This window comes from Gastrolobium bilobum, unplaced genomic scaffold (assembly GCF_033153095.1).
Source record: "Gastrolobium bilobum isolate Gb01-03AN ecotype WA unplaced genomic scaffold, APGP_CSIRO_Gbil_v1 utg28220, whole genome shotgun sequence".
Classification (NCBI taxonomy): domain Eukaryota; kingdom Viridiplantae; phylum Streptophyta; class Magnoliopsida; order Fabales; family Fabaceae; genus Gastrolobium; species Gastrolobium bilobum.
The window spans coordinates 166,121-190,945 of NW_026896084.1; the positions used below are offsets into that span (position 1 = coordinate 166,121).

The 24,825-nt window shown below is 36.0% G+C and overlaps 1 protein-coding gene and 1 pseudogene across 2 annotated transcripts; both read right to left on the reverse strand.

The window, feature by feature from the left end:
* Positions 1-698: 698 nt before the first annotated feature.
* LOC133297719 (uncharacterized) lies at positions 699-14,235 on the reverse strand. 2 transcript variants are annotated; one of them, XM_061496907.1, is made up of 11 exons: positions 14,202-14,235; positions 12,894-13,038; positions 12,378-12,770; positions 11,997-12,211; positions 10,840-11,350; positions 10,255-10,347; positions 10,066-10,157; positions 9,652-9,769; positions 9,414-9,499; positions 1,454-1,505; positions 699-1,344 (listed from the first exon to the last, which is right to left on the reverse strand). In XM_061496907.1, the coding sequence occupies exons 2-11, from the start codon at positions 12,900-12,902 to the stop codon at positions 820-822; spliced, it is 2,094 nt and encodes a 697-aa protein (XP_061352891.1). In that variant the 5' UTR covers positions 12,903-13,038; positions 14,202-14,235; the 3' UTR covers positions 699-819. The 2 variants fall into 2 exon arrangements, with proteins under 2 accessions (XP_061352891.1, XP_061352892.1); XM_061496908.1 differs by lacking the exon at positions 10,255-10,347.
* A 3,588-nt stretch (positions 14,236-17,823) lies between these two features.
* LOC133297718 (putative disease resistance protein At3g14460) lies at positions 17,824-19,304 on the reverse strand (annotated as a pseudogene).
* Positions 19,305-24,825: the final 5,521 nt, after the last annotated feature.

Below are 24,825 nucleotides of genomic sequence, written 5' to 3' on the forward strand. Positions count from 1 at the left end.
TCTCTTGATTCAACTAAGAATTAACGAGTTCGAGATCTCATCCTAGCCGTTGGTTAGTGAATGCTCCATCGAAACCAAGTTCTAGTTAATGTTTAGCCCGACCAACAAATCTTGGAAACCCATGAGTCCTATTATTTCCCGCAATTGTTTTTACGATTTTGAATGCATAACGGAGCATCATTGTATAAGTCAGAATTTTTTTATATTGATTATACTTCAGCATTTGCTTCCATGATGGGCTAACAGAATCCAGCTCCAACATAACATTTGCACCTTAATTGATAAAATATGTAAATCCTATACTTTTACATGTCTGAGACTCATACTTAATAAACGGTTATTAACGTGAAAAACCATTTTCTCATAACATCACCAAAACCATATTTTTGTAATAGCTGCAACCAAAATAAAAATCAGTCCAATCGGGACCAATTAAAACCATGAGACCTTATTCTCATTCTCACACTCTCACTCAACATTCAAAGTCATCAGTTCTGCTTCGTGTTTATTGGAAATTCATGAGCTTGACAGTATGAAGTTAGGACCATAATGGTAAAAGTTTCCACTCTTCCATTGATCAAATAAACAAAGTAGTGAATACTGATAGTATTTATTAACTGATATCTATTAATAATATTCTGATACAAGTATTTCAGAAACATCAGTAAAAGAAAATCCATTATATCAAAAACCCCATCCAAAATGCGGTCCACATCTTCATAAATAAGGTAAGTCACGTTCTCATCAGCATTAATGAATACAGATATCTATGAATAAGCTGATACAAGGATTTTACAAACATCAATAAAAGAAAATGCATTATGTCAAAACCCCATCCAAAATGCTACTCACAGCTTTATAAATGAGGGAAGCCACGTTATCATCAGCGGTAGTAATAATGGTACCCGTGGTTCCAATCTCTATCAAGGCTTTGTAAGGGTCTTGTGTGTGAACTTTACATACAGTTTGTGATTCAGCATCACTCATACTATGTTCCATAGATGCATTAATACCCACCTTTGATAATGCCCCCAGAAGCTTTTCCGAATCAGGTAAACCCCAATGTATCAAAGGCCTATTTCTCAAGGAATTTTTTTTCTCATTATCCAAGAGCAAGTGATGTCTAGCATTTTCCATTAACAGGTCCCCTTTTAATCTCGCAATATTGATTTCTTCCTTTTTAAACGTTATCCAATAAAACTGGGAAGCCAAATCAGTTGCAATTTTCAACTCTGAACTGTCTTTTCGGTATGCTACTTTTAAAGTTTCACCTTCAGCATAGTACAAAACTGAGAAAGGCTTTTCACTTGAAAAGCTGATCCGCATCCTCAAATCTTCAGGGCACTAGAGGATAAGGAGTAAAAAAAAAAACAGATCATTAGTTCATCACATGTATAATCTTCAATAGCAATAAAGAACTGTATGTATTATAAAGTAAATTTTGTACAATTACCAGAACAGTCTTCGGCTGCAGTGTCTTCAGCAAAGGTTGAACTTTATGCAACCTAAAACGTGGAAATCAAAAAAATGCAGAGAAAGCTAAATACATATATCAAATGGTCATCAGCAGAGATTTCACTTTTTATTTACTCAACATCAACATCATCTTTAACCCAAGTTAATTGGAGTCGGTGGTGGATGAACCCAATGATAAATAAGAGGAGATTAAAAAATAAAATAAAATAAATAAATAAATAAATATAAAAATAAAAATAAAAAATTAGGGAAGAGGAAAATAAGATAAAAGACAAGAAGGGAAAAAGGAGAGCGGGGATTGAAGAGGAAAAAGGACTAAAAAGAGACTATCTGGAAAATAGGAATAATAACGAGTTTAACCTTCCACCCTGGCTATAGCTTTTCTCCATTTCGTCCTAAGACACACAGTCCGTCAATCTATATCCCACTCCATTAAATCTTGTTTAACTACCTTGATGAACCCTTAGTTCATCAGGTTTTTGAGCATGAATTAGTATAAATTTGTGTGATTAAATAGATGAAAAAGAGGTCAATGTCCTATAAATTCCTAAATACAAGTTCTGGAAGTTGTATTGAAAATTTACATTGTTCTTGTAGGGAATTGAAGCTCAAAGAAGCAAAAGAGAGAAGGAAGAAGATTCTGAAAATTAGAAAATTCTAAGTGTTGGGCGCTAAAACGCCCAAAACTGAGCGTTTTAGCGCCTTGTTGCACAAAAGATGCTGGTGCTGAACATTAAAACGGCCAAAACTGGGAGTTTTAGCGCCCAAGACAGTTAAAAGCAGTTGGGCATCCGTCAAGGTTGAGCGCTAAAACGTCCAGAAATGAGAGTTTTAGCGCCCATGTCAGTTTTCAGTTGTAATTTGTAAATTATAAAAGGACAAAGGGCCTTCACAAGATGATGATCAGATGCAACTCTCTCATATCCATTCTCTGATATTCTGACTTTCCCCATCACACTAGGAGAAGGGAGATCAGGTCAGATTTTTCATAGATCTGATTTGATTCCTCATTTTCTCTGACTTTCCAAATTCTTAGGACTTAGTATTGTAATAGTTAGTATACTTTCATGTAATTGTACTTGAAGATTGAAGACTCAACTATCATGACAATGGAGTTTGATCTTTCTTCTTCTTCTCTTGTTATTATTTGTATTATGTCTTAGTAGAGTCCTTTGTAGTCTGATTCAATGGAACTCAAGTTTGAATTTATGAATGGTTAATTAGATGTTTTGTTTATCTATTATGTGATTGTATGAAGTTGTCTTGATTAATTCTTCATGTTGAGGAATAGTGTAGAACAGACATGTTTACATTGTTTCTCTATTTTTGACAACTTCATCATCAATGTTCTAGTAGTCAAGGGATTGATGCTAGGATTCTGATGTGATCTTAAGACCTTAGTAATTAATGCATGTATTAAGAAAGGAATCACCAAGGGATTGGGGTTTCTGATTAATGTGTCTATCAGGGTAGTAAGGGATTACATCTTGAGATGATAAGAAAAAGGTTGATCAACATCACATAGTAAATATTCATTATGGAAATTGGTTCATCCATAAATTCATGCTTGAGGGAAATTGACATTTGACTACTTGTTTACATTATAATTTACATTTTATTATAATTTACATTTTATTTATTTATCAAGTTTTAATTCAATTCAGTGTAGTTTCTGGTGACAAGAAATCTATGCAATCTATGAACTTTTGTTTGATTCAACTCAAGTACATATGGTTAGTCAGTGCTTGACACAAATCCTCGTGGGAACGATCTTTACTCATCATTTTATTACTTGTACGACTAGTACACTTGCTAGATTCGCAACAAGTTTTTGGCTTTTCCCAGATAAGTTTCGGTCTACCTCTACCTCTCTTTGTGTCGAGCTCTTGGTAACAAATTTTTGTTCTTACAGGAGCATCCAGGGGCCGTCTCATTACATGCCCAAACAACCTCAATCTATGTTCCCTCATCTTTTCAGTTACCGGGACTACTTCTACCTTTCGTCGAATATCTTTATTTCTTATCTTATCCATCCTCGTCTAACCACACATCCACCTTAACATCCTCATTTCTGCTACTCCCATTTTATGCTCGTGTTGCCTATGTGCTGGCCAACATTCAGCTCTATATAACATTGTAGGCCTTACTGCTGTCCTATAGAATTTTCCTTTTAGTTTAATGGGGAATTTTGCGGTCACACAAAAACCCAGATGCACTCCTCCATTTCATCCATCTTGCTCTAACTCTATGATTTACATCCTCATCAATCTCACCACCTTATTGTAAAATTGATCCCAGATATCTAAAAACATCTTTCTTGGGAACCTCTTGACCAAGTAAATGCACGGTATTAGATATTAATTAGATATTAATTCTCTGGTTGTAGCTTATCTTGTTTGTACCAGACTTAGCTGATCTCTTACTCTTGTACAAGTTGTACCAGCTGTTAGTTTGTTATAGGACAGTTATTAAATTGTTAGAATTGCTGAGTCAGCAATTCAGTTAGCTCTAGTCTATATATAATGTTCCCTATTCTTTCTCTTGTAATGATTCATTTTTCTGAACTTTGTGCTAATAAGAAAGATGATTTCTCATATCTCTGTCACTCTAGTTTCTCTCACTTTCTCTCATTTTCCTTTCATGATCAAACTCTAATATGGTATCAGAGCCCTATCCAAGGGCCTGAACCATTGAACAACCTTCAATCATGTCTTCCGCATCCAACGCAGACACTAGTGCAACACCTACAAGCAAATCAGCTTCCAGATCTACAGCTATAGAGCAGAAAAATCCTTCTGCACTTTTTAATTTTCAAGTTTCTGCAAGACTAACAGAAGATAATTATCTCTTCTGGAATCAAATAGTGGAGCCAATCATCATATCTCACCAATTGCAACGTTTCTTAGTGAATCCAAAAATTCCTTTGAAGGTTGAATCAGAAGAAGATCGAGAGAGCAACATCTTCAGTTCAGCTTATACTGAATGGTTAATGCAAGATCAAATGCTACTGACTTGGCTACTTTCTACCATCTCAGAATCAGTGATGAATGATATTCTTCCAGTGAAACACTCGTTCGAAGCATGGGAGAACATACACAAATTATTCCATGGAGTGATGAAGTCGCGAGCCAGACAATTAAGATCTGAGTTGAAGACAATGAAGAAAGAAACGAAGACAGCAAAAGAATATCTCGCAAGGATCAAAACAATCTGTGATTCACTCAAATCAATAGGTAATCCAGTATCCATTGAAGATCATACAGAGACGATACTTGAAGGACTACCTTCTGATTACAACTCCTTCGTGATGATGATTCATGGTAGAGAAAAGGCTTATTCCGTTGCAGATCTAGGAGTGGAACTTATGGCCTTCGAACAGCTTCTAGTCAAGCAAAACGAGCAATTACTGGCTGAAGGAGCCTCAATAAACCTGACCCAGCGTATTCAGGTACAACAAAAGGCTATTTCTGATGAAGAAGATGACACTGTTCATGAATCACTAAAACAGAGCAGAACAGAGGAGCAAAGTTTCAGGCAATTTAACACCTCAAATGGCCAAAACAGAGGAAGAGCACGATATGGTATGAGATCAAACAGAGGAAGAGGACGTACAAACAGGACAAATGTACATTGTCAACTTTGTTATAAGTTTGGTCACAATGTCAAAGATTGCTGGCATAGGTTTGAAGAGAACTTCACTCCTAATCTACCACCACCACAAAACACGTCCTATCCTCAGTTCTTTATCCAAGAACGGCCTAAACCTGTGAGATCCTATCAGTACAACAGGACTCAGAATCAAGCCCAAGCTTATATGACAACTCAACAATCCAACACTGCTCCTCTAGTAGAGTGGGTACCTGATTCTGGAGCATCAAGTCACATCACTGGTGCATCTCAGAATATTATGCAAGGACATCAACTCAGTGGTACAGACCACATTTTAATTGCTAATGGCCAAGGTTTGCCCATAAAAGCTGTTGGGTCTTCTTCTTTCATATCTCCCTTTCAATCTAATTTTGTTTTGCATCTTAAGAACTTACTCCTTGTGCCTTCAATCACAAAAAACCTTATCAATGTAAGTAAGTTTGCTAAGGATAATTCAGTGTTTTTGAATTCCATTCTGATGTGTGCTTTGTAAAATGTCAGGACTCACATAAAATTCTCCTTCAAGGTGTCGTTGGGACTTATGGTCTATATCACTTCTCAGACCTGAATCTTTCAAAGAATCCTGTCACACTGTCAAATAATACCTCTTCAAGTTCATCTCTGCCTTCTCCTACTAACAGATCTGTCAATGTTGTAAATTCTAGCAGTAATGTTAGTAGTCAGAACCATAAAACAGTTACTGGAAAAGGAGACAGTGAATGTACTCCTTCCAGCTCATTGTACTCTTTGTGGCACTGCCGTTTGGGGCATCCTCATTTAGATTCTCTCAAAAGTGTTCTTAAAACTTGTAATATACACATTAGCAATAAAATGGCAGAATTTTGTTCCCCTTGTTGTTGTGCAAAGTCTCACAGACAACACTCTCCACCATCTAACACTGAATATGAGAAGCCCTTTTCACTCGTTTACAGTGACCTATGGGGACCCTCACCCATAAAATCAACCCTTGGTAACCTGTATTACATTTCCTTTGTTGATGCCCATTCGAGATACACATGGCTTTATCCATTAAAACAGAAGTCAGATGCATTTAATGTGTTCAAACAATTCCATGCCATGATAATAAATCAGTTTCAACTACCTCTAAAAGCTATCCAAACAAATTGGGGTGGTGAGTTTAGAGTTTTCACTCAGTATCTCAGCTCACATGGAATAGCACATAGGATCACTTGTCCTCATACACATCACCAAAATGGTGTTGTTGAAAGAAAACATAGACATATTGTGGAAATCTCATTTTCTGTCAACAAGGTTTGTCAATTTATGAGTCAACCTTTGGTAGAACATTGGAAAGCAGTCAAACGTATTTTGAGATATCTTCAAGGCACTATTACCTTTGGACTTCACTTTCAGCCAGTCCAATCTGTCTCTGGCTCCTTTCCTCTCACAGCTTTCTGTGATGCTGATTGGGGGAGTGATCCTGATGATCGAAGGTCAACCTCTGGAGCCTGTATCTTTTTGGGATCCAATCTCATATCTTGGTGGTCTAAAAAGCAGTCTCTTGTAGCCAGGTCCACTGCTGAAGCTGAATACAGAAGCATGGCTCTAGTATGTGCAGAAATATTGTGGATCAAGTCTCTTTTTCAGGAGTTGCAGTTGTCCCTTTCTATTCCTCACATTCTGTGTGACAACCTCAGTGCTGTAGCTATAGCACATAATCCAATTTTAGATGCTCGCACCAAGCATCTTGAGTTGGATTTCCATTTTCTTCGTGAAAAGGTTGTAGCTAAGAATATACAAGTATCGCATATACCTACCATGAATCAGTTGGCAGATACATTTACCAAGCCTTTGCCTTCAGCCTCTTTGCTGATTTCCGAACCAAGCTCAGAGTCTTGGATTCTGTTCCACCTCTCCAACACTGCTGAGCTTGAGGGGGAGTATTAGATATTAATTAGATATTAATTCTCTGGTTGTAGCTTATCTTGTTTGTACCAGACTTAGCTGATCTCTTACTCTTGTACAAGCTTTACCAGCTGTTAGTTTGTTATAGGACAGTTATTAAATTGTTAGAATTGCTGAGTCAGCAATTCAGTTAGCTCTAGTCTATATATAATGTTCCCTATTCTTTCTCTTGTAATGATTCATTTTTCTGAACTTTGTGCTAATAAGAAAGATGATTTCTCATATCTCTGTCACTCTAGTTTCTCTCACTTTCTCTCATTTTCCTTTCATGATCAAATTCTAATACACGGGGTTTTGATCTTCATCTCTTACCATAGAAAAATCACACTTCATATACTCAGTCTTACTCCGGCTTAACGTGAAACCTTTAGACTCCAAAGTGCTTCTCCACAATTCAAGTTTCCTATTAACACCGTCTTTGATCTCATTAATAAGCACAATATCATCTGCAAAAAGCATACACCACGACACTTCCTCTTGAATTTCTTTTGTTAGTTCATCCATCACTAAGGCAAAGAAATAAGGACTCAGAGCCGAACCTTGGTGTACACCTACTGTAATAGGAAAATAACTTGATGTTCCATTACAAGCTTTCACACATGTAGTAGCCCCATCATACATATCCTTGATTGCATTACATACTTTGATGGTACTTTTTTCTTCTCAAGTACCCACCATAAAACTTTTTTTGGGAACCTATCGTATGCTTTCTCAAGATCTATGAACACCATATGTAAATCCTTCTTTTTTTCTTGATATCTTTCCATCAATTGACGCATCAGCTTCTGTGGCACATCTTCCTGGCATAAATCCATGTTGAGATATGTAGTCCCACATTGGTTGTATGTGCAACTAATGTGAAGTTTATAAGGTCTTGGGCACTCCCACCCTTTGAGCTAGCTTCTAGGGTGGTGTATCCCAAGGTTCTTTACATGGTATCAGAGCCTCGCCGCCCCCCACTTTCTCTTGTGGAGTTTCTTAGCATAGGTAGGCTGGGCCTGTTGCATTATCCACGCTTCAAGCCCAATGGGCTCTCGTGTGAGGGGGCGTGTTGAGATATGTAGTCCCACATTGGTTGTATGTGCAACTAATATGGAGTTTATAAGGTCTTGGGCACTCCCACCCTTTTGTAAAGAACCTTGGGATACATCACCCCAAAAGCTAGCTCAAAGGGTGGGAGTGCCCAAGGCCTTATAAACTCCACATTAGTTGCACATACAACCAATGTGGGACTATATATTTCAACATGCCCCCTCACACGAGAGCCCATTGGGCTAGAAGCGTGGATATTGCACAGGCCCAAATTTTGATTTACCTTTTTGTGCTTTTTTTTATTTTAATTCCACTTGAAAGTGGGGGGCCGTGAGAATCGAACTTGGGACCTTATAGTCACTCAAGCTCTGATACCATGTAAAGAACCGTGAGGGGGCGTGTTGAGATATGTAGTCCCACATTGGTTGTATGTGCAACTAATGTGGAGTTTATAAGGTCTTGGGCATTCCCACCCTTTGAGCTAGCTAGCTTTTGGGGTGGTGTATCCCAAGGTTCTTTACAATCCAAATTGATTTATAGAAACCTTAGTCTCTCTCCTCAAACGATGTTCAATAACTCTCTCCCACAACTTCATAGTATGGCTCATAAGCTTAATGCCTCTATAGTTAGAACAATTCTGGATATCTCCCTTGTTTTTGTAAATAGGCACAAGCACACTCTTCCTCCAAGCATCAGGCATCTTATTTGTTTGAAGAATCTTATTGAAAAGATTGGTCAGCCAATTTATTGCCACCTCCCCAAGCCCCTCCACACTTCAATAGGTATGCCATCGGGTCCCAAAGCTTTATTAGTCTTCATCCTCTTTAAAGCCTCCTTGACTTCATGTGTATTGATTCTACGCACAAATCTTCTATTCAGATCATCATAAGCATCCTCTAAGTTCACCTCACTTTTATCGCCATCCCCATTAAAAAGTTTGTTAAAGTAGTTCATCCATCTTTCATTTACATCTTCATCTCTTACCAAAGGTTTTTGGTTTTATTGACTAAATTTCAAAAAAACAATCATTTTGAAAAAACACTCTAGTCTTTAAGCAGAGGTGCTTTGAAATGGGGACGGGAAAAAGGACACACCAAGGAGCCCATCCACATACTGTTAATTCTACAATCATCTGGAAAGAAACAGTTTAGTCGGGTTGATTTATATTCTTGACAGTTTTTCTCTCCCTTATGTTCCTTGGGAGACAAAATTATAAAATGTTACTAACCGGTTAATGTTTATACAGATTTTGAAAATTATTTGCAAGAACAATGAGATGTATACATGAATCTGCAAGTTGGAAGAAGTAACAAAGGGAAAGGTAAACCTACCCAATTCCAGAGGGAAACAGACATTGAAGCACCTTCATTGCAACTGGCTTGAAAGGTAATAGTGCAAGCTCAGGATTCAACACATCCTGAAAAAAGTAAATTTAATTAAACATAGGTCAAAGCCATTTCCCAACTTCATTAAAAGGATGGAACTTACAAGGTACATAAGAAATCAAGGAATAAAATGAGTGGAATGAAGCATCATAAGAATTTATATTATGTGAGGAATATATCACACCTGAAGGATAAGTAAAGATTTTGGATCACCACACCAACGTCGAAGCAGATGAACAACAGGACCCATACGCAGACTCCAGTGAGGACAAAATACAATGCAGGGTTCCTGCCAATTCATTCTGTGAGCAATACATCAGTTTTGTGAGCAAATAACAATAAAAAAAGACTAGGCAAACCATGAGTGACTTATGCAGTTTGTTAAAATTGAACGCATAGCTTCTGGGGTATTAACAGAAAGTAAAACTCAAGATAAGAAACACAAATTTTCCCCAAATAATTAACATTGCAAGAAAACATAATTTTGCATCTTGAAAGTGCAAACAGACTCTAAATTAGTAAATTTGATTGACCATTTCCATTATCAAAAGCTCCTTATAAGAGAGAAGATAAAGGAAAAACAAGGTAAAAATCTCACAAGAGTTGATGCGAATGAATAGTGGGAACCACGTGAATCTTTTTCTCTTTTAGTAGCTTGAAGTGTGCAAACAATGGTTCCCCAGCAAATAGCTGCAGCATCAATTAAAGTAATAAAACAAAAGTTAAATTTTATAAATCAAAGTATGCGAGTGCAACAGACCAAAATCATAATTCTAAAAGCCTGTACTCTTTCTTGGCGCTGTTTGCAAAGCCATTCTGGTATGATGTTAAGCAATGACAGTAATTCTTCAGCCACTGAAGAAATTATATAAACTGGAACCTAAAAATATAAAAATAATTAATACAAATTAGTATAAGTCAATGTGGGCATCTCAGATTTTGCACCAAAAAATTCTTTTGCCAGTTATGTTTATTTACAAACTTTCAAAGATTGAATTTTGACTTTAACTGTCTTTTCCATTACAAGCACAAAAAGGAAAATGAAAAGCAATAAAATTTTAAATAATAAACACTTGAAAACAATATCATGGGTTTAACTCTCTTAGAAAACAAAAATAGAAAATGAGAATAAGAAAAACAAACAGAACCTGAGGCTAATGCCACATAGGTGGCTAAAGAGAGGCATCTTACCAATGAGTGGGAACAAGCAACTAAAAAGGATATGGATATGTGGTGTTGGAGGACAGTAAATAACAATTTAAACAAGGATAATTAATGACACCCCCAAAATATATTCCATATTTCCATCAAAGTTTTTCCTTGATTTTGATGACCATTCAACAGAGACCATAGTAAAAAAAAGAAACGGCACCTTCATAGCTGAAGCTTCGAGTGATGTTGTAATTTCCTCCACAAGCTGTAAAATAGTTCCAAGTTGATTAAAAGGAATAAGAACTGAACCACCAACTTTGAGACACTCTATAGCACATGAGCATATGAAAACCACTTTTTCCTTTTCTTCTGAATTCTCATCAGAGATAAGGTTGAATCCATCCGAAGATAATAACTTATCATCAGTTGGAACAGAGTGATTATCCCCATCCTCAACATCTTGTTCATCATTCAAGAATGAGAAATCTGAATAAATTAAGGCACAAGTCCCCTGTAGACTGCGGTAATCAAAAGCCATTGCATGAGCAGAAATGAAGCTGGAGCTTGAAAGATAAGCAATATCTCCCTTTGGGCCATTTAGAATCCAATTACAACTGCCTATTTCTACACCGGAGCTGAATGCTTTTATAACCAATGTGCCATTGTAGCAAGTTTCCTCAGCATAATTAAGTGTGTGAATCTTTAGCATGCAATCCTTCACATCAGCTGCACTGAGAAATTGCACACTTTACATCCTCAACAACCAAAATTTGCTATATTTGACTTCAAAGAATAAATACACAAAGCAACAAGTTCTATTAGATGCAACTTCACTAACAAGGATTATATAATACAGATACAATTCCCCAATGAGTGTATTATGGTCCCAAACGTAATAGAACAGGATATAATAGAGGTAAAAGTCGTACCTGTCTATTATCAAGAACTGCTAACGAAGAGGGAGAGACTATTCCCAAAGGATTTCCCCTTAAAACTAAGCTATTGCTCATTTTAGTTTTGAATTGGATGAATGAATTCCCCCAATTACAGTGATTCCCTATCGAACTGCCTAACTGACAGTATACCAGCCTGCCTAATTAACTAACAACCCCATCGATTAACTCCTCTTATTCCTACATGCAGATGGGAGTTAAATGCACCCATCTCTGCCCAGTATCGGGTTAGGGTGATTACGACTGGCTTTTGGAGACAAATCTCCAGAGACAAAGAAGAGAAAAACATTTGAATATGAATATATTATAATTAGTTAATCGCAAGATAATAACATACAGCCAGTGCATGGAAGTTTTGGATATAGAATATTTAGTCCCTAGCAAGTCTTGTATTAAAATGCATACTACATTAAGAGTAGATCACCTGTACAGGGGTGTCCAACCACCCAACTCCACTCCATCTTTTCTCAAGAGTATCTCTCTCAATTCAGAAGGAAGTAGTTCAAGTTCTTCCTGCCTCAGCCATGGAGGGATATCAGATTCCTCTGGTCCATAAAACTGCCTAAATTCGACATGCATTGATACAAGATCCTCCATCACTAGCTGGCCTAATCTTGCCGATGCTTCAGTTACATAGATCTAACCAATTGAGCAAAAAACTAAGCAAACAAAATTTGGGGACAGAGATTAACAAAAATGAGAACATAGTTCAATTTAAAATATATATATATATATATATATATATATATATATATATATATATGTATGTATGTATATATATACACAACAACAACAGGAAATCTACCTTAGCTGAGAAACCCTTTGTTCGAGTAAGAAAGGGTAATCCCATAATACCCATTGGACTGGAGATTAATATGACATCAATGAAAGAGGCATTCCATAGGTGCAAGTTATTAACAGTCTTGTACCAAGGTTCTGCAAAAACTAAGCTTTTAGCATCAAGGAGCTTCTCAATTTTCTGTCTCTTTTCATCAGACCCAACCTTTGAACCCAGAAAACAATTGGCCTCGGTGTTGTTGCTTTCTTCAAATGGAAAGGCATCCAAAGTAGTAGGAACAGGGGAGAAGGCCATAAGAGCGGAAAGGTCTAGTGGGCAATCCAATAAGATCCTAATCCCACAAAAATTCAGCATGTGACATGGTGGGAAGTGAAAGCCCCTACCTTTGCTCAAACATGTCTGCAAAAGGCCAAGAAAGATAACAAAGATTTAAACCATGAAGAGAATTTTAGTATAAATAAAAGATTCTTTCATATGCCATTACACAAACACACAAAAAAGCAGGTACAGTAAGAAACTCACCAACTTCATAGAGGACGAAATGGATAGCCTCTTGTAGCTTCCCACAGAAGGTAGGAGTGGCTAGGGGCTATGGAAGAAGAAAGGGGACCAAAGAGGAGGAGAAGAAGAACAATTGCCTGAAGGGAGCACTTAATCGCAAAAAGGCCTACAAATGTAACTCAAAAACTACCAATTAGTAGAATGAAATAAAATAAGATCTCATAAAAAGGGGTGAACCAAACAAACCTACATTTATGCTCCAATTTCAAAATTCACAAGACCAACTACAAAAAAATGGGTAATGCCACAACTGGTGTCAGAGCAAGATGACAAAAAAATATAGAAAAATATCGTTGTCACCACCTTTTTTGTAAGATAGGGTAAATGATTGAGAAAACACTTTAAAAAAACATACAAAATGGTCTTTCAAAACCAGTCAAAGTTCGAGAGCCAATTTTGAACAAGATAAACCCTAATATTTTTGATACACAGCACCCTTGATACACATGTCCTAAGTTGTGCAAATTAAACCCTAAAACTTTATTCCACCCCTGTTTTAGTAGAAAGTGAATATTTGTGGAATCAGATATTTACAACAGAAAAAAAAAAAAAAAAAAACTTGTATTAGTGTGCGAGAGCATTGATAGATCCCAGGCAGGATTGAACCTGATACTTAATCCTAAGATCAACCCCAAAGTAGTTGGTCAAGAATTGGAGACCAATAATGCAATGTTTATATTACGAGCGAGACCATATAGGATTTAATTGGTATATGAGTCCACAAAGCAATCCCAAAATTGGCCAAGGAGCACATTACTCCTCAAGTCCACTAAGCGCACTATTAATTTTCATTTCTATTAGACAATTGGAAGAATTTTCACTTGATTTACCATCATCATCAACACATGAAGATGGGATTTTTAGTGTCTTGCAAAATTATAATGTCATTCGGAACATGATGCATATTGTGGAGAAGAAAATAATTGTGATGTTAAAATCAATGGCGGTGCAAGAACTGCAGAAAGACATTATAACTACAAGACAAGGTTTGCATTGTATCTGTAGTGAGCAACTAATTGAAGGAACAACTAATTGAAGTTCTATATATACCGGTAACCACTTCAACCTAGTTGCTTTCATAGTGCAGTGACATTTTTGCATACAAAGGTCATAAAAGAATAGATATAAAAAATAAAAAACTGAGAAGTTTGTTAGAAATTCATGGAACATCAATGATTGTTGATTGGGCTAAGTGGAAAGGAGGGAAGTGCATAAAAGCATTGAGAAAAATCTAAAACCTAAAAAAGATGATTGAGGTTATTAACTCACGGCAGTTGAGCGGCCAAGACTACTTTGATTCTCTCCGGCAGCAGGCAACAGAGAGAGGGATAACACGTAAGGTAGCAGCGTAAAAGTTTAGTCTATATGTATTGATTGGGTTAGGATTTCGGTTTTCAAATTCCCATTTACATAGTTAAGAGGTATCTGATGCAACATAGACCAGATAGTAGTATTCACTACTTTTTAAAAAAAATAATAATAATAGACCTCACTATTTTATCTTTGTTGTATGATATAATATGAGATAATTATTTCCCTTTAATTATTTTCACATACGAGGAATTAGAAAGAAAAAAAAAAGAATGAAGATTCCAATTCACAAGATGGAGCTCATTTATTATGAGCCGGTACCTTGTGGCCCATGAAAAAAAGATTGGGAGGAGATTTAAAAAGAAAAAAAAGAATATAAATGAAAGGAAAATTTTCTTTTTTGGTAAAGGGCCATCAAATAATATTATGCTCGCGGAACACATTAAAAAAATCCCACAAGATGACCAACTGTCCTCGAATCCAACTCGTAAAGAATAATGGGGAAGTTTTTCTATGAATATAGATACTTTTAAGCATTTTTTCATTTTAAAGAACATAAATTATGTTATTTTGAGAGAAAGATTTATAAGGAATAAAATTATGGAGAAAAAAATGAGTGCTTCTTTTTAAAGAAAAAATATTTCTTCACTCACTGTATATAAAATTATTTTCAATAAGCTCAAAACGACAACGTCGTTTTAAAGTTATAAGATTAAAAAATTATAATAATAATAAAGACTAAAATAACCCTACAATATATTAGAATTGCAAAAAAAAAATTTATTTCTGCCTCAAAACGATGTCGTCTTGGGCTCACCGTAGATAACTTATCTCCATTGATTGGAAAAATCTTTTACCTTCTTTTAATTTAAATTTTAAATAAAAAATATTATTTTGTATCTATCTTTAAAATGACATAATTTTATATCATTTAAAATGACAAAGACCATTTCCTAATTTTAAAATGGAAGTAGTCTCACTCTCACTATTTTTTTTTTCTTTACTTCTCTTCGCAATGGAATTAACTTATTTACTACTCCAGATACTTTTGGCTACTTGTTTTTTAACAAGGGAAAAATAGATAATCTATCTAAATTTCTAACAATATTAAAAAAATGAATTAGATGGACAAAATTTTAGATGGTAAATGATAAAAACAAAAAACAAAAAACAAAAAAAACAAAGATCTCATTCTTATTGATAAAATCTGCCCCGAATCCCATATCTAATGAAAAGTCCAAATTCGTCATCTAAACATGGAGAATAATGGAAAAGTAAAATATAGATAATATGATATTTTTTAGGTAATATATTATTTAAAAAAAGGGTAAGATTATTTTACATCAATGTGAGTTATATTCTTAATCTTAATTGGACCCTTTAGATCATACAAATAGATCAACGTTTAGAATTGGGTGAAAGATATGTATTACTTTTATTTAGTTTAGAATAAATCTATTTTTATATTTTAATCTAAAAATTAATTCAATTTATTGAATATTTTGATTAATTTTTTTATTTATTACTTTTCTTGATTTATTAATTTTGTAATTGAATCTTCTTAATTTCAATTGAGTTTGTTTGATTTTAACTAGCCATGTTCATCACCAAACATTCAAACGCCACATATACAAATGTAATCGTAACATTTATGATTTGTCAAACATCTATCCAATAACAATGTAGTCCATGACACTCAAATGTCAGTGGATTGTTGAATTTTGTTATTTTTTAGTATGGTAAGAGATTGATGAACTTTGTTATGTAATTAAAAAACATACTTTGACATGAACTTTGTCAAGGTAGCAGTATAAAGATGGAACTTGCAATTAAAAAAGAAGGTTTATAAACATTTAGAACTTGTGCAGTTTTTATACATTAACGGTGATATTCATTCACATTAAAAGATATCGTATTTTTTAAACATGTAATCAGTTAATATCTCAAACAAACCATTTTAATTTTTAGCATCAATAAAAGTAAGGATTTCTTATGTAGCTATGATCAAAGCCAGATATATTATTAATAACATCGAAATCATATATAAATGAAAAATATATAGCATAAAAAAAAAAATTCATTCCATTAAACTTAAATCGCTTAGATTTTCAGTTCAACAATTTTCTGACATCTTCCGAATTCCAATATCTTAAACAAACAGCATAGAGTACAAAAGAAAAAAGTAAAAAAAATAGAAAAGATGAGGTGGTAGTTTAAGTAAATGAAAGGAGGAAGAAATGAAACAAGGAGGAAAACATAGGCATAGGAGCCAAATAAAGAGACATTGACTGAGAAGGTCCAGGGTGATGCAAGAACTTGGCTAGTCCAAAATCCACAACATGCATGCGTCTGAAAGTCCCCAATATCCATCAACCTTGAGATTCAACGATCGCTGTATGAAGAGCACACAGTTAGGTGCAGCCAAATGAATTGAACATAGAATATAAAAATGCTTTTTTTTCCTTTGTGCAGTAATGCATTTGGTGGAAATTACAACAACACACAGCACAATATTATATTTTAGACCAATACTTACATTCATAGAGTATAGACAAATTGCATTCATAGGGGCATGGAGAACAATTTCTATAATTTGAAGAAACAGTTGTTCAGAAGAATGAAGACTGAAAGGAAAACATTAATAAGCACCTATGGTTCCATGCTCTTTTTTTTTTTCTGGGGTCTATATATATGTCATTCTCTACGTTTATGAAAGGAGTAAGCATAATTAAGTTCCAAGAAACCAATTATAGCCTTATATATCTGTTATCATGTAGGATCACATGTTAGCTAGGTAGGTATCTCATGCCAGAATGTATCTGATAACTTGATCTTAGTGTATTATGTTAACTTTGATAACGTTAAGAATATACATCAAACCAAAAGCCAATAGAATTTTGCAATGCAGATGTATTGGGTGGTAAAGAACAACAACAATATCAACCACTAAAACCACTAGGAAAGTAGGCTAGCGAAAAGATGATATGATCCATGTTATGTAAAATGCTAAAGATATGTATCCTATAATCATTCACGCATGAGTACAAGACCTAAAGGAAAATGACAGTTCAAAATCGATATTTGTAACGCAAATTGCATAAATAACATTCCGATTATTTAATAATTATAAGTGGGAATAAATTCAATGCATAACTTATCCCATTAGAAAATTTATATTTAATGAATGAATATTGAAGTAATTATAAACTAAATTAATCGACTACTCCTTTGACAAGTTGTTACTATATTAAAAACAATATAACTAGGACTTTTTTATTATCATCCGAAAGTTTCATCTCCGTTCCACCACGGAGTGTTTGTAAAACTCAGATTTTAGCAAAATAAATATGAGCTATACACATATTTCCAAAAAAGTGTCACAGTCAAAGCAGTATGACAAAAATCTTGTGTGAGGAAAAGTCACAAACACAAGACACTATTCCAACATGAGAAATATAGAATCTTATCCCATTTCTATTTAACAAAATATACAGATGGTTTGACAGGTAAAGCACCACTGAACATTAGCAGATGGAGAAATGTGGTGCACCTGTGCATTTAGTAACATCTCTTTCAGCCGCTACCAAATAGACACAGAAGGGATGTGACTAATTTTATGCCAACGCTCTCCTCCTTCCTCCTTTTGGTACCGCTGCTTAAGTAATGGACAATCACGAATCAGCAAAGTGGAAAGGGAGTTGGGTAGACCGTCCTCTGGCAAGTACTCAACACAAGGGCAAAACCAAATATTTAAGGATTTGAGAGATTTGAGGTGGAGAAGACCCCTTTTGTTAATTATTCTTAGCTTTGAACAAGACTGCATGCAGAGAAGGTCAATATTGGGTGGCAGCAGATTCTCCTCCGGGAAGGACTCCTCATTTTCAAAGTCATCACCAACTGTGAATTGTTTCAGAGAATGAAGTTTGGACAAACCCCACTCCTCTCTCGAAGCAATCAGTTTGGGGCAACTCCGTATTTCGAGGCTGCTCAGGCTCAAAGGCAAACATTCCCCAGGAAATGATTCCAGCTGTGGACAATAATACAAAGTCAGGGAATGAAGATTGGTGAACAAGTTTAGTGAGAAAGGCCAACAGGAGGAGTGCCAATACTCTATCTCTAGTTTGCGAAGAGAATTACAGCAATGCAAATCCAAAGAGGAGCATTTTAGATTTGGACCATTGAAGTCTGTGACCTTCAACTTTTCAAGAGAGGCATTATTCAATAGAACTTGCTCCAGGTAAGACTCAATGACTCGAGTTCCACCAATGAAGGCTTTTTTCAAGGTGGATGGCAATTCATTTAACAAAATGTTTTCACAACTTTCTAGCTGTAACTCCACAATCTTAGGAGCCTTGGGAAGTGAAGCCTCAAGCTCTTGGCAATAACTAATCTCCAGTTTTTTCAAATAAGGAAGGTGTTGAGGCAACCCACTTTTCAACTTCGGACATCTTTTAATGGAAAGCTCTTTAAGAAGGGGGAAACCTTCACCATCATCCGGACAGAACCATTCCTTCCATTTCCGCATATACTCAATTCGTAAAGATTCAAGGGACTTGAATGGAACATTTGATGAATTATTGTCGTAAAACTCTCTACCAATTATCTCTATTTCATCAAAGCCAGAAATAGAAAGCTGCTTGAGGGAGGAGAGCTGCCCAAGTGGTGGCAAGCTTGAACAGAATCGGCATCCAACCAGTTTCATAGACACTAAATTGGAAAAATGAGAATCCCCAAGCCAATCTGGAAAGCCATTGCCACAATAGTTTCTGATAGTGAGGCGATTAAGGTTGCAATCTGGTTGAAGTGCCTCCAAGACACGCCTTTCAATTATTGCGTCACTGTTTTCTCCACTCGTTGGTCATCTTTCTTCTCTTCTGCCGAAGTTCAAAAATAATTCTTCTAAATGTGTCTTATTTTTCAAAATAGCTTCCGTGGCATCTTCTAAATGTGTCTTATGCTAGGAACCAGGATATTAGAAGGCAAGCCAAAGTCCAACCTTATGATTCGGCCCTCTGGAAAGGATTGAGTCGGATTTGGAATGGATTCCTAGAAAACTTGCATTGGGATGTTGGCAATGGGAAGGATACCTACTTCTGGCAAGATAGGTGGACCAATCTTGAGAAACCCCTTTGTGAGTATTCTTTTTCCAACCAAATGGCTACTGACTTTGAAACAAGAGTGGTTGACATGGTAAATCCAAACACAGGAGATTGGCTTCTAGAGATTATTTCTGATATTCTTCTATTGGAGGATGTGAATTCAATTTGGGCTACTCTACCTCCTTCTATTGATCGTGGGGATGATGACCTGGTTTGGAGTAATGCGAGTGGCCAAAAGAATGTTGTCAAGCTTGCCTACAATAAGCTGATGGAGTTTAGCGCTCTTGTTCCAGATCCAACTTGGAACTTAATCTGGAAATGGAAGGGTCCTCACAGAATTCGATCATTTGTTTGGTTAGTCTATCATTGGCGTCTTCTAACAAAGGAAATAACAGCCAATTGGGGTGGGAATTCTTCTTGTCATGCCTGTGTGTCTCAAGTGGAGAGCATTATCCATGTTCTGAGGGACTGCCCAAAGGCTGCTCAGGTGTGGAGTGCTTGGTTCTTAGGGAACCCTCCGAAAGATTTCTTTCTAGCTCCCTTCGAAGTCTGGCTTAAGAGAAATCTTCATAGAGGGTGGCCTAATTGCCAAATGTTAGCCTGGAAGGATATCTTTGTTACTACGATTTGGTTCCTGTGGAGATGGAGGAATGGGGAGATCCATGATCCGTCCTTTGCCAGGCCTAATAATCCAATTCTAGTCATCTCAGCTTACATCAGAGATATTAGAAACAGCCTTCCTCAGCGGGTTCATATGCAATGTAATACAGCATCAAACCTTAGTGATAAATGGAAGGCCCCTCCTTAAAGCTGGTGTAAGCTTAATGTAGATGCTGTGGTCAAGGAGAACTTAGCCATATCTACTTGTGGGGGCCTAATTCGTGATGATCAGAGTAGGTGGATCACAGACTTTATGTATAAAATTGAGTTTTGCACCCCCCTTGTTGCAGAACTGTGGGCAATCTACAAAGGAATTCAGGTGGCCTGGGATTGTAAAGCCCAACAGCTCATTGTTGAGAGCGATTGTATGCAAGCTGTCCAAGCCATTATTGAGGAGGACGTAGGCTCCTGCCATTACCAGATCATTAGCAGCATTAGGAGCCTGTGTAATAGGAGCTGGAAAATCAAGGTGGTCCATGTGAAGAGGAATGGAAATAAGAGTGCAGACTATCTGGCTAACTGGGCTGTCTCTTGCCAAGAGTCTTTTGTGGTTCTTAATACAACCCCTGATAGGATGACTCCTATCTTGGGAGCTGACTCTTCTTTCATGTAATTTCTGTTTTGGGTGTTTCCCCCGTTGTTGTACTAAAAAAAAATAGATGTCTTTTTTTTTTTTTTGGGTACATTGCCAGGAGGTATCCCCATTCAACCTTCTCCGGGCACCATGCCTTCGGGGTACGGCCCGTTTGGGCTAGCCCCTCATTGTAACCGAGGGTGCACTAAGCTTCGCAACCGGAGAAAGGACGAGACTAATCCCCCAACCGAAGATTTTTGGCTTATCTTCTGGCCCCCAAAGATTTTCCAAGAAACTGCTTGAGGCAGAGTTTGATCCCTGCACCAAGCAATCCCTTGGGAGCTCAGCTGCCAACTGAGCTACCCTTGGGGGTTAAATAGATGTCTTTCTTATTTACAAGAGCATTTGCCTTTTATTATTTACTTCGAGTTAATGTTGATTTGCCAATTGCAAACAGCTAATAAAAACAAATGGCAGCAAAATCTAGGATTATATAAATATAATGCAATATTAATAGAGGAAGATTATACTTATAACTTTTTTTTGGAATCTCTTACAACTATATCTTAACATCGTTGATTTCTGTCAACCAACAGTTATCATTTATTGTGAATTAATAATTAATTAATGAGTTTAATTTGTGAAAATAATAACCGTTGATTAGCAGAAATCAACGATGTTAAGATATTATTGTAAAAAGTTATAAAAAAAAGTTATACGTATAACCTTCTTCTTATTAATAAAATACCAAAGCTTTAATTTTTTAGTTTCCAAAAAAACAAAAAAACAGAGCTTCGACTTTTTTTTTTAGTTTTTGGCAAATATGGATGAATGGCCACTAATTTTTTGGCAACTACTACATTGACTTAGATTAATTTCTCTTACTCTTTTTTTTTTTTTTTGATAACATAATTTCTCTTACTTTACAATTGGATAGGATAACATCAAAGGAAGAAATAATTTGATTTTTTCGCAAATACAGTAACAGTGTACAATATTTTTTCCTCCTTTGTAACGGGACAGGCTGGCATAAAAAAAAAACTAATGATAAACTTTCTTTTAAATTAAAAAATATAATAGAATGAAAAATAAAATGAAGAAAGAAAAAAGCATTACAATCTTTTGCAGTTTATTTTTTATTTTTTTTATAACATGCAGTTTATTTTTAACTTGAGTAGAGGTGATCACCTTTAAAAAATAAAAGTTCAAATTTGGAATGAAATTTTTATTTTTATTTTTTTAACATCAAATAATTTGTAAGTTTATGTTATTTTTGGAAATCCATCATTATATTTTATATTTTTCGTAAAGTATAAAAAGAAAATATATATAAAAGCTAATTAGGGGTCTATAGTATAATCTCTTCTACAGATTATGTATAAAATAAATGCGAAATATGGATTTGGATTCTTTAATAGATAAAAATAACCATGTTATTTAATCATAATTATTCATTTAAAAATTATATACTTCTTTTTTTAATATTATCATTAATGAATGATTTTTATCAAATAACATCATAAACCTTTGTTCTTCCTTTTTTCCTTCTCTTTTCCTGCAACAATGGCTTTTGCTTTGGATTTCCATACGAATCCATCTCATCCATTATTCCTTCATCCGAATGAAAGTCCTGCTTTGGTGCTAGTTTCTCCATCATTGAATGGAAACAATTATCACACTTGGGCTAGAGGCATGACAGTAGATTTGCTTTCGAAATGCAAACTTGGTTTCGTTGATGGAAGCATCATTCCTCCCCCAACAGATGATCCAGCATACACTCAATGGCAGAGGTGCAACACGATGGTCATGGCTTGGATTCACAGATCAATTTCTGAGTCCGTTGCCAAATCGATATTATGGATTGAATGTGCTTACGATGCATGGATAGATCTGCGCGAAAGGTTCTCATAATCTCATATTTTTCGTATATCAGATCTTCAAGAGGAGATATATAGGCTTCAACAAGGTGAACACCCAGTCACTGAATTTTTCACTCAACTCAAAACAATGTGGGATGAGTTAGAGAATTTGAAACCCCTACTTAGTTGTACCTGTAATCCTCCTTGCGCATGTGGAGCAATGCTCAGGATCAGAAGTTATCAAGACAGAGATCATGTGATCCGTTTTCTGAAAGGACTTAAAGAACAGTTCACTTAAGTTCGTTCGCGAATCATGCTTATAGATCCATTACCAAACATAAACAGAACCTTTTCTATGATTGTTCAGCAAGAGAGGCAGTTTGGATCAGATTCCAACACTGTTACTCAAAGTAATTCGCAAGTGTTTGCTATGTTCAACAATAATAATGGAGGTAATGGAGGCAATCGTCGATTCCTTCCTTCGACTGGAGGCAGATACAGTAGAGGACGTGGTAGGAATTCTTTTGGACGTGGATCATCTGGAGGTAGAATCTGTACACATTGTGGTAGATCAAATCACACGGTAGAAACTTGCTACCAGCTGCATGGATATCCACCTGGATATAGAAATCGATTTTTGGAGCCTCATGCTGCCAATAATGTTTCCACTGAGATTGATACTGTTACCAATGTTTCAGTTGATCAGCCTCAGCATTCTGATGTTCAAACTCAGATGTCACAACAACAATACCAACATTTTCTCTCGCTTCTGCATAATGCTGATAGTGTAGCAAGCTCCTCTGTCCACACTGCAAACATGGTTCAGGTTTCTAATGCCAATACCAATGTGACAGGTAAAATGAGTAAACAGTGGATTATTGACACGGGTGCCACTGATCATATTAGCCATCTCATTTCATGCTTTACCTCATTACACAAAATTGAACCAGTAAATATAAACCAACCTAATGGTTCACAAGTCACTTCCACTATTTCTGGTTCGGTTTGTTTGTCACCGAAACTAGTGCTATTAAATGTCCTTTTTGTGCCTGAATTCAATGTTAATTTGATATCAATTTCAAAATTATTGAAGACTCAAAACTGGTCACTCACCTTTGTTGATTCTTACTGCCATATTAAGCAGATTCACTCCCAGGAAACGATTGGTTTTGCTGAGCAAAGGAGTGGCTTATATGTGATAGTCAATGGACCCTTTGCAGCTAATGATACTCGTGAAGGTCTCAAGAAGGACAGCATTAGCATAAATAGTTCATCCTCTGTTTCAAATAATTCTATCCTATGGCATAGACGTCTAGGGCATGTTTGCAATGAAGTTTTACGTGTAATGTCTTCCCTATTTCCCTTTATTCATCATAGCCATGTAATTCCATGTGATACTTGCCACTTAGCAAAGCAGAAACGACTTTCATTTCCTCATAGTTTTAATAAATCAGCTGGAGCTTTTGACCTTGTACATGCTGTCATTTGGGGGCCATTTGGAACTTTATCAATACATGGACATAAGTATTTTTTGACATTAGTTGATGATTTTTCTCGTTTTACATGGGTTGTATTAATGAAATCCAAATCTGAGACACGAATGCATATTCAAAATTTCTTTGCTTATACTGAGAATCAGTTCAAAACCACCATTAAGATCCTTAGAAGTGATAATGGCAGTGAGTTTTGCATGTCTCAGTTTTTCCCACAAAAGGGAGTCATTCATCAGACTAGTTGTGTGGAAACACCAGAACAAAATGCCATATGTAACATCCCCGTCTCGAGCCGGTTCAATTAACATACACATGATATAAACAGAAACAACGGAAGACTTAACTTACGAAAATATGAGCTAACTTTTTCTTTTTCTAACTTAATTCTTACTCGGCGTAAACGAAAATCGGGCAGAGTTTCCTCTATAAATCGGACAACTGGGGATTTTCCAATCCCACTCAGAAGCATTTCCTGATAAACAGTTTATACAACATATCAATTCAGAAATACCAGATATCCAAATATAATCAAATACCCATACATGGGCGCATGCATAACATGGCTCCGTGCCACTAAATCTAACAGCATGCCATCAAAACATAAACCTATCTGAATACTACATCATCATATAACGTTCCTGAATACTCAAATGTACATGCATCAAACTGACAGACATGTACAAAACATATACAGGCCATATACAAAATAAAGGATCAATATCATGATCCATCAAATGCGAAAATACTAAAATACATCAAACACTCCAAAATGGTAGTAGCCTACAGCCACTCAAAATCCGGTCTGTCAACTGCCTCAGCCACGTGTCGTGTCCCTGCCTAGTGAGGACTCACCGGAAATCTGGGCACCTGAAAATGTGTCCCCAAAGAGGGGTGAGA

Excerpts from the sequence above, each read along its gene's own strand:
- LOC133297719 (XM_061496907.1), bottom strand. Across the intron at positions 10,158-10,254 it reads GCAAACAGCGCCAAGAAAGA|CTATTTGCTGGGGAACCATT; the intron begins GTACAGGCTTTT and ends TTGATGCTGCAG. Across the intron at positions 1,506-9,413 it reads CTGTTTCCCTCTGGAATTGG|GTTGCATAAAGTTCAACCTT; the intron begins GTAGGTTTACCT and ends TCCACGTTTTAG.